Raw genomic sequence first — 14200 nt, 5'->3', positions numbered from 1 at the left:
TCGAGATAAAGGGTAAAGCAAGTGTGTCCTTTTTTCTCAAAGACAGGGTTTGAATAAATTTCAATCATTTGAATATAAAACTATTTGTCTGCTTATAACGAAGCACAATATATATCCAGGGGAATTCCACAAAGATTGTTGGAAGACCTAATCTCCGAAAATGACATAGAAAATCAAGAATATTTTTAGTATCTACTTTAGAGTACTTGTGTGTACAATCAGGTAGTTTTTAACAAAACAATTTAGTAAATGATCAACGAAAAGGTAGATTTAATTATGAATTCCATTTTTCTCGGAAAAGCAGTTGTCTATGATGTGAAAAAGCCTAGACTTCAATCTATTGGAATATTTGTAGCAAAGTGTACGTTATGATGTAATTCAAGTTTTCTAAACGTTTCTTTGAGTTTATAAGTGTTCATATATGATTTACACCTGTTATTGAGTAAATATTCCTACAGTACTACTGAAGTTTCTCCTTCACTGCTGTAATTTTTTTTGTAAGGAGTAAAAAAAAAAAGGCTTGTTAGAATATTTACTGTTTTCCTTGTACATTGTAATCAATAATCTTGAAGATTGAAAGAGAAATAAATGTATTTATGTTCCTTAGTTCTCCTGCCAGACAACTGAGCTTGTTTTTTGGCTAAAGCAGGCAAAAACAAACAACATCATTGAAGTGAAAAATGTCATTTATTGAAGTAAATGACGTAAAAGTAGTAAAACATATTTACAATACAAGAAAGGGGGTCAGGAAAGGGGACTTAAATATAAAATATTACATATCTTTATCACAATATTGCACAATCTGACCCCCAGCACCATAATGTCATTGTAAATGATATACAATAGAAAAAAGGGGGATCAACCAGCAGACTAATTAAGAAATCAAAACCTGGAAAAACATTGTCATGTATAGTATACATATTATATATCTTCAGTTGACCCCCTATTAAACATAAAAAGTTCTAAACATACATGAAAATAAATGTGTTACATTGCTGCCTGCTATCAAAAAAGGTGGGTAAAAGAACATAAAACACATGGAGGAAGAAGGGGATGGATGGTGGGTACAAAAAATTGAGCAGTACAAATGACGTGACTTTCTCTTCTGGCAAAAAGATAAACAATGGACACGTGATAGCAAAGCGCTTTGCTGATTGGTTGAAAACAATACGGAAAGGGGTAAATCAAGTTACATAAGTAAAGCCCGGATGACACATTGCATAAGTCTATTACAAAAGAGACATTGTTATACAATAATTTAATATAAAGAAATATACAAGAACATGTCACATAAAGGTCATTATTTACAATAATAACTTATTTATGTTCCTTAGTTCTCCTGCCAGACAACTGAGCTTGTTTTTTGGCTAAAGCAGGCAAAAACAAACAACATCATTGAAGTGAAAAATGTCATTTATTGAAGTAAATGACGTAAAAGTAGTAAAACATATTTACAATACAAGAAAGGGGGTCAGGAAAGGGGACTTAAATATAAAATATTACATATCTTTATCACAATATTGCACAATCTGACCCCCAGCACCATAATGTCATTGTAAATGATATACAATAGAAAAAAGGGGGATCAACCAGCAGACTAATTAAGAAATCAAAACCTGGAAAAACATTGTCATGTATAGTATACATATTATATATCTTCAGTTGACCCCCTATTAAACATAAAAAGTTCTAAACATACATGAAAATAAATGTGTTACATTGCTGCCTGCTATCAAAAAAGGTGGGTAAAAGAACATAAAACACAGCCACAATCCAATTGCAAATTGGATCCACCCACCCAAAGGCGTCTTGGCAGGAGACGCAAAACACAAGCCATAAAAAAATGTATAAAATTTTTAAAATTGTAAATATCAGACAAGTTTCTATATCTACATATTTACAGGTACAATATAAAACATACAACAGTAACTACTAAATGTTATCGAAAACTGTAAAAGGCTTTCAACTATAAAAATGCTTTTAGGAAAATACAATAAACGTGGACTACCGGTACAAGCCAGGCACAATGGCAGTTCTAGTTCTTAGTATTGGACTTGTTGATTGCAGACGACTTCTGCCCCGTCAACAAAAATGTGAAACCTAGGCTAAGCTGCATGCAAATTGGGCCCTATAGCTGCAGACCACTTCTGACCAACAAAAGAGAATGTAATTGGGACTTTAAATCTTTATGGATACAATACGGAACCAACAGATGACTACTGACTTGGTTCCTACTGTATGTTACGTTTTCTTTAGACAGTTTAGATCATTTCGGACTATAAATCTTTATGGATACAATACGAAACCAACAGATGACTTCTGACCTGGTTCCGACTGTATGTTACGTTTTCTTTAGACGGTTTAGATCAGTTACCTATTGTAATTTTGACATTTAATGTAAACCCCTGAGAAGGCTTTTATGGTAGCATCGAGTCGAGTATGTCAATGAGAAATACAATGTATATTTACAAATGCCTATATTTTAAATGACTGGATTCTAATGTATCGACGAAAGGCATCAGAATTCCACCTGCCTAATTTTTGAATAACTTGTTCAGAATAGCCTAAGGAGGCTGCATGAGTAGCAGCACCAATCCTGAAACTGTGACCCTTAAAGCTATCTGTATCTAATCCAATAAATTGTATTGCAGTCTTCAAATGTGTAGTTACTAATGAATAAGACACAGGTGAACCATCCATTGTTTGAAACAAAGGTCCAGTCTTGTGGTTGAAAGTTTGAACATAGTTAGACAATGCCTGAACTGGACAATATTGGGAATTTGGACTTGCTTGCAGGTAAATTACTAACGGTTTGTTGTGTTTGTTTGTTTTGTATTCTCTCATGATGATTTGAACTCCTACAATCGAGTTTGATTTGTGTTCAAATGTTACATCTTCCCTTTGCAAAACTTTATCGCTACCCTTTGCAGATTTCACTGTTAGTTCCCCTAACCTTAAAAACGCATGGAAAGCCATCAAAAACACTGCACGAAACAGCACTCTTAGCGAGAAGAGTTTGACTGTGTGATCAAGGGCCTGTACTAGTCTTTGTAGAATAGGTGCAGTTATTGGTAAGCGAGTGTCTTTCCTTGGGCCCAATGTTTGACAGCCTTTAAGAATTTTCTTAACCACAAATGCCTGAGTGGGGTCTGACATATTACAAATTTTATGAACAAAACTGATAGCCGACATATGTGATAAAATAGAACTGGGGGAGTAGTTATTGGAGAACAATACACCAATGAAGTTACATACATCAGTCACCGATATTGGTAGTGAAAGTCCTGGCTTCCATTTCAGTAAATACTGCCAACTTTTGCGATATGCTAGGGCTGTGGATGATGAAAGAGATGAAGTCAGCAATTGCCTACTGATTGGGCTCAAATCGACAAGAGGTCCTTGGGCACCACTGTTTGACTGGGATTCAAGTGAGGTGCTATCCTGAAGGCCTCCTGAAATTTAAACCGAGATAGGTGATCTGCTAAAGTATTACTTTTCCCAGGAATGTGCTTAGCTTTAAAAAGAATATTCTGAGAAAGGGTCACAAGAACAAGTCTCCTAACTAGTTTCATGAGAGTTTTTTCCTTGCATGTTTGCTTGTTTATGGCGTGCACCACAGCTAAATTATCGGACATGAAAAGTATTTTCCTATCGGCAAGATATGATCCCCAAATCTCTAAAGCTAACACTATTGGGAACATCTCTTTAATTGCGATTTGCTGATGTGACATGTCTTTGATTGCGTCCCAACCCAGGGCAAACCAGTTTCTACCCAAAACAGCTGCACAGCCCAATGACCCTGAAGCATCAGTAAAAAGTAATTGTTTTTCAGCAGAGGCCCAAATATCTGGCAGAATAACCGATTTCCCATTAAAGTTATCTATAAAATGGGACCACATACTCAAGTCAGCCCTTGCCTCACAAGTAAGCCTTATGAAAAAATGGGGTTGAGTTATTCCACAAGTTAAATCAATGAGGCGACGCAGAAAAGCCCTCCCTGGGACAACTACCAGACAGGCAAAATTCAAAAGCCCTATTAAAGATTGTAAGTCTTTAAGTGTTATTTTCTTCCTATTCTTGGCTTCGTGTAACCTATCCCTTATTTTTAAGAGTTTAGCCTCTGGCAATCTACAGACCATTTCAATAGAGTCGACTTCAATGCCGTAAATTGTCAATGTAGTAGTTGGACCCTCAGTTTTTTCAGATTTGATGGGTATACCAGATTCTTGACAAATACTTAAAAACCTCTGTAATGATGCCTGGCATGCATCAGACCGGTGTGGGCCTATAAAGAAAAAGTCATCTAACATGTGGGACATGCCAGGTGCACCAAATTTTTCACACATAACCCACTGCAAACTGGTACTGAGACACTCAAAAATTTGGCAAGAGCTACTGGCACCCATGGGTAGACACTTATCATAATAGAAATTACTATCCCAGGAGAAACCTAGGAGTTTGTAGTCTTCAGGGTGTATGGGTACAATACGAAAAGCGTCCTCAATGTCTGCTTTTGCCATTAAAGCCCCTTTACCAAATTTCCGAAGAAGTTCAGTTATATTATCAATTGAGTCGTATTGTACTTTTGAATTTTCTTCAGGAATGCCAAGGTTCACTGAATCAAATTTGGGAAAGGAGAGATCATGAATTACCCTATATTTATTCGGTTCTGATTTTGGAACCACTCCAAGAGGAGAAGAAATGAAATTTAGAAAAGGTGGTTCCTTGAATGGTCCCGCGATTCGACTCTTTTCTTTCCCTACACTAATGAACTGATCAATAACTACAGGGTGATCTAAAGCACTTTTGTGATTTCTAGAGATCTTCATTGTAGGTGGAGATGTACATCCTAGCTTAAAACCTTGTGAAAAACCCTCTGAAATCACTTTTAATTTCTCTTGATCATAGCCTTGTAGTATATGAATAAGCTTATTTATCTTGATTGGGGTTGGTAGATTTTGAATTTGAGTTTGATTTAAAGGAGTAGGAACATTTGACTTTGGGGTGATTGCCCTTGCATTGCATGCAGCTGTGCCTGAATTGACATGGGGACCTTGTGCAACGTTCCCCTTTGTTAAACTGGTAACAGTATTTGACTCGAAAGGGCTGATTTAACGCGGTCTTATTTTGATAACCAGGTTTGGGCAATGTTATAGCTTTCAATCTTAGTTCTTGCACCGGAATTTGCCAAGGTGCAACAACAGATTCTCGTAGTTTACGAAAATGTTCATCATAAGCCCTGAAGGCATTATCCCCATGTAACTGTTGGATCTCTCTGACCATGTGGCAATATTTGAACAAATGGGGTGCCTCCTGGGGAAATTTCTCAATGTAGATAGATGCGAATATCAAAAATGCATCTGTCCATTGGGAAATACTGATCGGGAATTTAAATTTTGGACTCTGCTGTACATTTATAATGCCTGATGAAATTGACACTGAAAGTGGTTCATCTCGTACACTTAACAAAGATCTTAAGTCAACAAATTCATTATTCCAAATCTTAGTTTTGGTTTTTTGTGAAACCGTGGAACTGAGAGGAATCCCATCTGTTAAAGAAATTGTCTTACTCAGTGGGCTTAAGTCCTTGTGTGTAGAGCGGTCCCCAAGGAAAATTTGATCCAAAAGAGTTCCCAATGTGGAAGTCGTTGCTGGCTCAGCACTTTGAGATGTGGAAGGAGATTCCAAGGTCACAGGCATCTGTCTGTCATCTGATGTGTTTTGCGAGGGGGCGTTTTCAGGTTGTTGCTTAGATATGGCTAACATGGCTTCAGCTAGTTTGTTATAATCAATTTGTCCATAGGCAGGCCCCGGGATCACTTCAGGGTGCTCAATGGCTGTAGTAGGCTGTGGTGTCACTTCAGGTTGCTTGGTGGCCATTTTTTGCCTCTTTGTTGGGTTTTTGGCTGGAGTTTGCTTCCGTTTCGGTGGCATTGTAGATCTCTGCAAGAGAATGAAAGTATTACTTCTGCACACTTTATAAAATTTGAAATATCCAACCAATCAATGTATTTGATTCAACAACAAGTTCACCATGCTATATGCATTCAACATATTTTTAAAATTATAAACATTGAAACCAGAAGAGCTTTTTATTTTTATTTATTTTTTCTTTTTTTTCTTTTTTTTTTTTTTTGGATGCATATGATCCTGTATCTACTAATACAATATTGCGATAAAAAAAAAAAAGAAACTTTTGTTTTTTTTTTTTTTTTTTTTTTTTTTTTTTTTTAAATTTAACTCAATCAACATACAGCAAGTGCATATGGTCCTGCACAATTTTTTTTTTAAATTTAATTCTCTCTATCAACATACAGCAAGTGCATATGGTCCTGCACATTTTTTTTTTCCTATCAACATACAGCAAGTGCATATGGTCCTGCACATTTATTTTTTTTTTTTTTTTTTTTTTTTAATTATTATTCATTCATCTTATACTTATAACCAACACTCAAGCATACAATATTGCACCACCATTTAATTGTGCAAATCATTGTGATTTGTAAGAAACTACTCAGTACCAACTTAAATCACAGCTCATGTGTACCCCATAAGCATTACCCTTAGCATTAATTTCTGTTTAAGTCTGAGCATATGGTCTCGCAAGTATATTATGAACTTGCATCATGTTTTACCATACTTTTCAGATAAAATTTTTACATCATGCCTAATCATGCTAAAAGTAAGAATACTCAGCATTCATTATGAAATTATTTTGCACGTCATTTTCTCAGCGTTCTATTAAAATCAATATTTTCCAAAATCATTGGCCCAATGCAACCAGCAATTGTTAACTTTTAGAGCATTATAATGTTAATGGCCATGTATATATGCAGTATCTAAATGACCAAAACATGAGACTTCAATCATGAGCTAGCCCTATCAACTTTTAATGGACCATACATGACTTAAATAAAATTAATATACTGGCCTGTCTTATGCCGGTAGTGCAATACTGCAGAGCGGATACTCCGCCAGAATCGATGCATTGGAGAAGATGTCACAACATGATGCTCCGAGTGTGTGCGCAAATGTACACCATCCTTGCTCAAAAAGTCCAAGCTTTTCCAAAAGCCTCTGTGATGCCAAAAGTGTATATTGTCCAGTTTTTTACATTCATTCATCAAAAGTTTGTTTATGTGGATCACACGGTCATTAAAGTCATTAGATGAGGCCCAAGGTCTACGTCTAAACAATTGACCAATTAAAACAATTTGTACCCCTACACCAAGGTGAATATATGAAGCTAATGATAAAATGTCTCTTGCTATATTGTTAGGACTGCTTAGCAAAATGTCATTTTCTCCTATCTGCATAAAGCAAATATGGGGGAGCACCTCAAAATTCAACAAGTCTCTAAATAGACGACTGTCTCTTAACTTTAGCCCTCCACGGCCATTCACGGTCACCGAATATTGTTCGTCGTTGAGTTTTAGATTACTTAATTCACTTGAATTGTTCATGTAATATCCCAGGCGTCTTATAAAAGAATGTCCAATCAAAGATACACGAAGAATACTGCGATCGTCCATGTTGTGACAGTCCTCTCCGTTGCCCGGATGTAAACACTTACACAATAAAACTTACATAACTGTCTGATTTCACAACAAAACACAAACTCACTTTTGCAGGAAATCTATAGTATCTGTGAAACAAATACGTGCATCACATAACCCCAAATCTTCAGTAGTATGGCTAGATCCAAAACTATCAGGGTTTTCCGGGGAATTAAAGCGAATAATACAAAAAATTGAGCAGTACAAATGACGTGACTTTCTCTTCTGGCAAAAAGATAAACAATGGACACGTGATAGCAAAGCGCTTTGCTGATTGGTTGAAAACAATACGGAAAGGGGTAAATCAAGTTACATAAGTAAAGCCCGGATGACACATTGCATAAGTCTATTACAAAAGAGACATTGTTATACAATAATTTAATATAAAGAAATATACAAGAACATGTCACATAAAGGTCATTATTTACAATAATAACTTATATAAACGATAGAATTCTCATCATATTTATTTATTTTTTTGATTATGTATGGAAATACATTTACATTGTGGCGAATGAAGTCATTATAATTTGATGTTTTCTGTTATGATTTCTGATCAATGATAATGACAATATATACCGTAACCTACTTTTGAAAAAACAAAACAATTGCCTTCATTAGAGATATTACGAAAAAGCCATTAAATGTGTTAAATTGTGGCAAAGGTGACCTTTTTGCCAAGAGATGGCCAATCTTAATGTATCAAGGTTACATCCGTGTTCAATAGCTAAAATGCTCAACTTTGATATATGGCGCCGTACATTTATTGTGGCAAAGGTGACCTTTTTGCCAAGAGAAATCTAAATGGCAGTGTTCAAAGATGCAACTTTAAGACATTGATAGATTTTCTTTTGTTTTTTTACTTTGTGATAACAGTTGAATTTTCAATTTCCCCGTCGTAAACCTTCCTTTTTTTCATTAGCTCCATACATGTTCCATTATTACCTGTAAATAGCAAATAATATGTGTTCAATTCTTTTTGATACCCAATACATTACGAATGAACAATTTTAAGCGAAGTTAAGCTTCTGATAAATAGATTGATGACACAAGGGTTTCAACTATCTCATATTAAGTCAATAGCATGTAAAGTCTTTAGTCGATACAATGACCTGGTCTGTGTTTACAAATACAACTGTCACCAGGCAGAAGGTTTATTAAAGCAATTGCTAGGACATTATTCACAAACTGCAGTGTCTACGGATTGTGTAATGCATAAAAACTATTCATTATGATGGTGTCTAGTCAATCCTCAATTTTCCTAACGTCAACTTCCCGATTTTATGCTTTGAAATACCATTGCACATATCAAAGTCATTTCTCCAAGCCGATTCCATACGCTAGAATATGTTCTACATGAACTTCAAGAACATGCTCTACATGAAAACCGTTTCTAAACGAGGTAAGTTTCATGTATATAGAGAAGTTAATGATAAAAGATACTAAAAGTCTCAATTTAAAACATTTGGTATTTGTTGTCTAGTAATAACAAGGGGCACATGTTAATGTGCGAAAGATTGGCAGGAGATTATTTACTCCTTTATGGCACCTAATCCATCTCTGAAATTTTAAGATGTTTATGTTTCTCTCTCACTGTTCTTTATCTTGATAGTCCATTCAGGACCATGTGGTGATTTTGAATATAGGTGTTTTGGAATCCTTTCAAAGAATAATATATTAGCTAACAGATACCTTTAACTGGAAATATCACTTGTTAATTGTTTAAACTCGTTTAATTATAATTGCAATTTTTTAGTTAAAAAGAATATTTTTTCTTTCAAAAGAGTTTTCACGGTAAGGTTTCTAGTGACTGTTTTGATATCAATTGACTCAATATCTTTCTTTGATTTCAGTAGGCTACTACTTTTTGCATTCGTAGCATGCCAGTAAAGTACTCGTAGGTAATTATAATCATAAGAATAATTATGCATTCAATTAAATAAGGAAATGTTTTAAAACATTAAATACTAATGGTGATTATATATCATAAAGTGACAACGTTATATAGATTTGAAGCTGAAGACATTTTCTTAATTTTCATTTTCGTTTTGTTTTGAATTTTCAAACAGATACAATCTTAATAATCTTAACAATAATATTTGATTCATTTTTTAATCATTAAGCTCAAGAGTGATAAATCGAGAAGTATACTACTATTATACATATTTTATGATGATTGTCAAGTGTACGTCAAAATTAGCAATTTTTATAAAACATTGTGTCTGTAAAAGTGTAGTTGGAAGTCGTACATTTTAGAGATTGTCTCTTATGATTACAATTATATTGTACACAACGTAATTGACTTGATTTAATTCTGAAAGTACAATGCACTTCAAGATTTTAAAGGTTTTGCAACCACTCTCACAACAGATGTAAGTGTATAATTCACACGACTGTTTTCCGTTTCCTTGATGTTTGTTAGTTAGGGCGGCCATTTTCTCAGATGTCTGGGTAAAGTGGATGTAGTCTAGAGTTTTGTCATTGTAGTCTTGTTGTCTATAATCAAACAATCTTAGTGGGAACAAAATAATGACCAAATTTAATTTCTAAGTACTTCGGTGTTTTTTAAGCACTTCTCTGAGTCAACAGTGAGTCCTTATATGATAAAAAGTCGATGTGCTCTTCATCTGCACATCTAGAGAATGTCAAAAAGTTTGCAAGATTGTAACGTTTTTGAATGATCGATTTATATCTACTTTTTATCCCTAATTATAGAAAAGTCTGCATCATATGGAGTTTCATGTGGAAAGAGGGAGAAAAGGAGAATTGTGGCATTATGTTCTGGTTATTCTTTTATTTTCAAATATTTGTACACAAGTTCTAGAAAAATGTACATTTAATCACATAAATAATCAGTTAAATGTTTGCTATGTACCGTTTATGTCTACACGGACGCAGATAAGAAGACGGGTTTGATAACTTTTTTTGAAATCAGACAGAACGTTAGGTTACATATGTAACCCGAAGTCTACTGATAATAAGATATAATTATTCCAAGCTAATTGAAGATATAATGGTGATGACTAGATAGAACCTTTATGATTATGTTAAAATATCGATATGTTATCTGTACCTACCGTCGACAATTTGAAGAATACGAGAACGTGCAAAAAGTACATGACACCTTGATTACACAAATTCTTAGTCTGTTGATCAGATGTTATCAAATTCTAATAATCATCACATTAAACAGTATTTTAAAGTGTTGTTTATTGGTAAGATAAATTTGTACCTTCATAAGGAATATTGTTCTTTTACAATTCGAGGCTTACATAAGAGTAAAGACGATTATTTCGGGGTACTTTTGAAGTACATAGATAATTTGAATTCATTCTTAAATGATTGAAGGAATGTCAATTAGATTCATTGTAAAATGTTGTGTATATTTTTCTTAGCGCTTTATATCATTTTTTAATTGCAAGTGTTTATCTAATAAAAGTATTTACATAGCATATGAAATATTTGTAGTGCTTGTAGTTTTGAGAACGTTCACTGTCAGTTATTTTCAACTTTGTTATTGTATTCGTGCATCTTTAGAAAGACCATTTCATGTAACACAAAAATAAAGTAATTTGGTTGGTTATATTTAGAAAGGCAAATTTCCTCAGAAATAATATAAACAGGTCGTATTGGATAACTCAAATTTTTATCACCTATTCCTTTGCATTCTTCATTTCTAGACAAATTGTAGAAAAGCCACTAGCCGTTTCACAAGCTAAGATAATAAATTCAACTTCTCAATCCTTTTATTGGAATTCTAGAGACCCAGCGTTTTTTGTAATGAATTGTTTGCACGTTCATATGATTGGCGTATATTGGTGTAATTAACATAATTATTCAGGAATAACTTATATGCTTCCTGCTATATACAACTGTCAGAACTTTAGTAACAGTCTGTAGAATGTTAATTTTTGTGTATGATATGTGCCCTGGGTCCGAGACGATGAACCGAGAACAGACTTAAGTCAGAATTTAGATTTTGAATATCCTGAGTTTTATTTAATGTATTTGCTTTAAACAATGGTAATGTGATAAAGATTGAGATTCTCAATTATGATGAACATTTTGTTGAATTATCGAAATTATTTCAAAAGTTATATTAATTTGTAATTTTGACTTTCGTCTGTTCTCGGTTGGTGGTCTTGGAGTTTGTCCTCTAGATTATATGTTAGAAACAGTCTCAATGTTCTTTATGTATCAAAAAGCAAGAAACATGATTAAATCTATGGAATTCCTAGACTGAAAATCAATACACGTAAGGTTAAGCGGTAGATGAATCTTTAGATAAGAGAATAAAACATGTAATCTGGTCGTATATGTATTTTTTGCTGACATTATTCATACCTATTGTAATAATATTATAAAGCCTTTGTTTTATAATAAATGTGACAAAGCAATATCCTGTCTTCTCATTAATACATGGGGCTAACGGCAGGTGTGATAAGTTGACAGGGGATGTTTTCTCCTCTTTGACATCTGATTCCAACTCTGGAATTCCGGGGATGGAGAGGTCTTGTTTTTAGCCCTTTTAACAGATTTGTATTGTTTGTATTTTTTTTAATTGATTATTTTTCGATATCCTTAAATGTACCTAAACATAGACATATTTTGATTTTGCGTTCCACCACTACTTTATTCCTTACTGCTTAAAGACCGTACATGCCAAGTATATAGGTTTAAGATTGATGCCTTTTTGGTTTTTCCAAGTCATTAAATAAACAACTAAACAAAAATATCAAAAAAAGATTTAATTATTTCATGTTCACATAGAGTTCATGGAACAATTCCTTTATGAGCGCAAGTATTTCTTCCAGAAAATGCAAATATGATGAAAATAGCATCTACAGTTTTTTTTGTGACACTCACATTTGTAACCATTTAAGGACCCCTTAATGTAAAATTTAGTTCAATAGGTCTTTCGCCAAACTACTTAGTACCCCAAAAACTCAAATGCCACCATATAATGAATGAATTGTTTCTGTATGAGAATATAAGGAAAAAGGTAAATATTGCTTCAATTTTTTATTAACAAGGTGAAAAATCAACCAATTGTACATTATATATTCATAATAACATTTCTTTTCAGTCATCTTGTTCTTCCTAGCAATCATCTCTATATCTATACACATATGCCATGGAATGCCTTTCGTTGTTATGTTAGCCAACAGAACTAATCCAGTGTTCAGATTTTTTTTACCAAGCTGTATTACATAACGAAGCAGGAAATGTACAGCTTTGTCACATGATTTCAGAGTCGGTGCCATCATCGGAGACAGATTAGTCTGTGATGTATGAGACAGGGGCACTTCTAATTGACCTTCTGCATTAGCGACACTACGTGTTAGGCGCACAAAGCACTAATTGTTGCTATCACCGTTTCCTCTTTTGGATGCAGAAGGGTTCTGCAAAACATTGTTTCACGTCATCAAATGGCGCCAGGAAATGATAGTCAATCTCCCGTGCTGTATGCTCTTTCCAAAGAATCCTGTGAGTATTTCCACAATTTAATATTCTTCATTAGTATTCCATAATATTTCTTATCATCAAGGTCGGGTTCCTCCGGTAGGGGTCTCATGAAGAAAAGGGAGGATTTTCTCAGAGAATGGCGGGAGGACATAGCTCTTTGTGGAGAAGGTGAGGGGGTATCATTGTCACTGTCTTCTGATCCAACAAGGTCCTCATAGCTGCTATCGATATCTGGAAGGAAAACCAAATTCATGAGAAAAACAGAGGACATTTTTTCTTATTAGCAGAAACTTCATGAAAATAGTGTCTTGATTGAACAAGATATTATACATTACCTTCTAAGCTTGAGTTTAAGGAGCCCCTAGGTGACGGAACTGGTTCACTGTTGTGTCTAGTAAGCACTTTCCTGGTATTGCAAGCGCTGTCTGAGCATCGTCTTGTTTGAAATGGCTCTGGATTAGGTTTGTTTATTACACTAAAACTTGCGCTCCTATGGACTGCGAAACCAGATCGTCTTCCACTGGACATGGAGCTGATAGTCGTATTGATGGCAATTAATTGCTTCATCAGTTGTACATCCTGACTGCGCATATCCATCTGTTACAATGTAAAAAAGAATAATTATTGACATATAAAACAAGCATAAATGCAGTTATTTTGACAGAATGCAAATATAAATATTTCCTACCAGATCAGATTTCAATGCAGCTAATGCTAAAGTAATTCTTTCCTCTGAGGTACTTGCATCCATTTCTATAATATTATAGAGATTAATGAAAGAAATATTAAATTCCAATGCAGGTAATGTGAAACACTTACCTTGTCAACACTCTCTGCTACTTTTATAGATCTATGTGTCTTGTTGACACGGTGCTCAGCCAATAGACCATTCATATCGCAGCCTTACTCCGCCCCCTGTTTTATCTGTGGTTGACAACAATGATAAATGTCTTGATACGAAGGATATCGCACTCAATAATTAGGTCTTTATCTTATTCTTTTGATTTTTGGTGCAATTCCTTATTAATAATTTTGAATTCTTATAATGAGAAGTATCAATTATTTAAAAAAAAATATCATGATTGTTTCACTTTTTTGTTTACGAAAATAGTATTTGTTTGAAGCATTAACATTGTACGTGTTAACGTGATTTCGTTTTGCTAATTTGAAGTTTTATT

At 34.3% G+C, this 14200-nt stretch overlaps 2 protein-coding genes across 3 annotated transcripts; both read right to left on the bottom strand.

Annotated features, from left to right (window-relative positions):
• Window positions 1–668: 668 nt before the first annotated feature.
• Window positions 669–7732, bottom strand: LOC134263478 (integrase/recombinase xerD homolog). 2 transcript variants are annotated; one of them, XM_062745828.1, is made up of 3 exons: window positions 7624–7732; window positions 5571–5943; window positions 669–3452 (listed from the first exon to the last, which is right to left on the bottom strand). In XM_062745828.1, exons 2-3 carry the CDS (start codon window positions 5932–5934, stop codon window positions 2476–2478), a joined length of 1341 nt encoding a protein of 446 aa, XP_062601812.1. In that variant the 5' UTR covers window positions 5935–5943; window positions 7624–7732; the 3' UTR covers window positions 669–2475. The 2 variants fall into 2 exon arrangements, with proteins under 2 accessions (XP_062601812.1, XP_062601811.1); XM_062745827.1 differs by lacking the exon at window positions 7624–7732 and having other exon boundaries at window positions 5571–6165.
• A 4831-nt stretch (window positions 7733–12563) lies between these two features.
• On the bottom strand, window positions 12564–13827 carry LOC134263468 (uncharacterized). The gene is made up of 3 exons (XM_062745818.1): window positions 13711–13827; window positions 13358–13619; window positions 12564–13253 (listed from the first exon to the last, which is right to left on the bottom strand). Exons 1-3 carry the CDS (start codon window positions 13771–13773, stop codon window positions 13006–13008), a joined length of 573 nt encoding a protein of 190 aa, XP_062601802.1. The 5' UTR covers window positions 13774–13827; the 3' UTR covers window positions 12564–13005.
• Between the last annotated feature and the right edge of the window lie 373 nt (window positions 13828–14200).

Source organism: Saccostrea cucullata, unplaced genomic scaffold (assembly GCF_032062105.1).
Source record: "Saccostrea cucullata isolate Sc308-1 unplaced genomic scaffold, CSIRO_AGI_Scuc_v1 ctg2297, whole genome shotgun sequence".
Lineage (NCBI taxonomy): Eukaryota > Metazoa > Mollusca > Bivalvia > Ostreida > Ostreidae > Saccostrea > Saccostrea cuccullata.
This window is presented reverse-complemented; position numbering and strand designations above follow the sequence as displayed.

What these genes read in the sequence shown, in the direction of transcription:
- LOC134263468 (XM_062745818.1), bottom strand. Translation starts at nt 13,773, where the DNA reads ATGGATGCAAGTACCTCAGAGGAAAGAATTACTTTAGCATTAGCTGCA. An exon ending in CTGCATTGAAATCTGATCTG is followed by an intron (nt 13,620 to 13,710) that starts GTAGGAAATATT and finishes ACATTGTAACAG; the next exon opens with ATGGATATGCGCAGTCAGGA. An exon ending in CTTAAACTCAAGCTTAGAAG is followed by an intron (nt 13,254 to 13,357) that starts GTAATGTATAAT and finishes TTTTCCTTCCAG; the next exon opens with ATATCGATAGCAGCTATGAG.
- LOC134263478 (XM_062745828.1), bottom strand. Translation starts at nt 5,934, where the DNA reads ATGCCACCGAAACGGAAGCAAACTCCAGCCAAAAACCCAACAAAGAGG. An exon ending in CAAGGACTTAAGCCCACTGA is followed by an intron (nt 3,453 to 5,570) that starts GTAAGACAATTT and finishes TTTAAATTTCAG; the next exon opens with GAGGCCTTCAGGATAGCACC.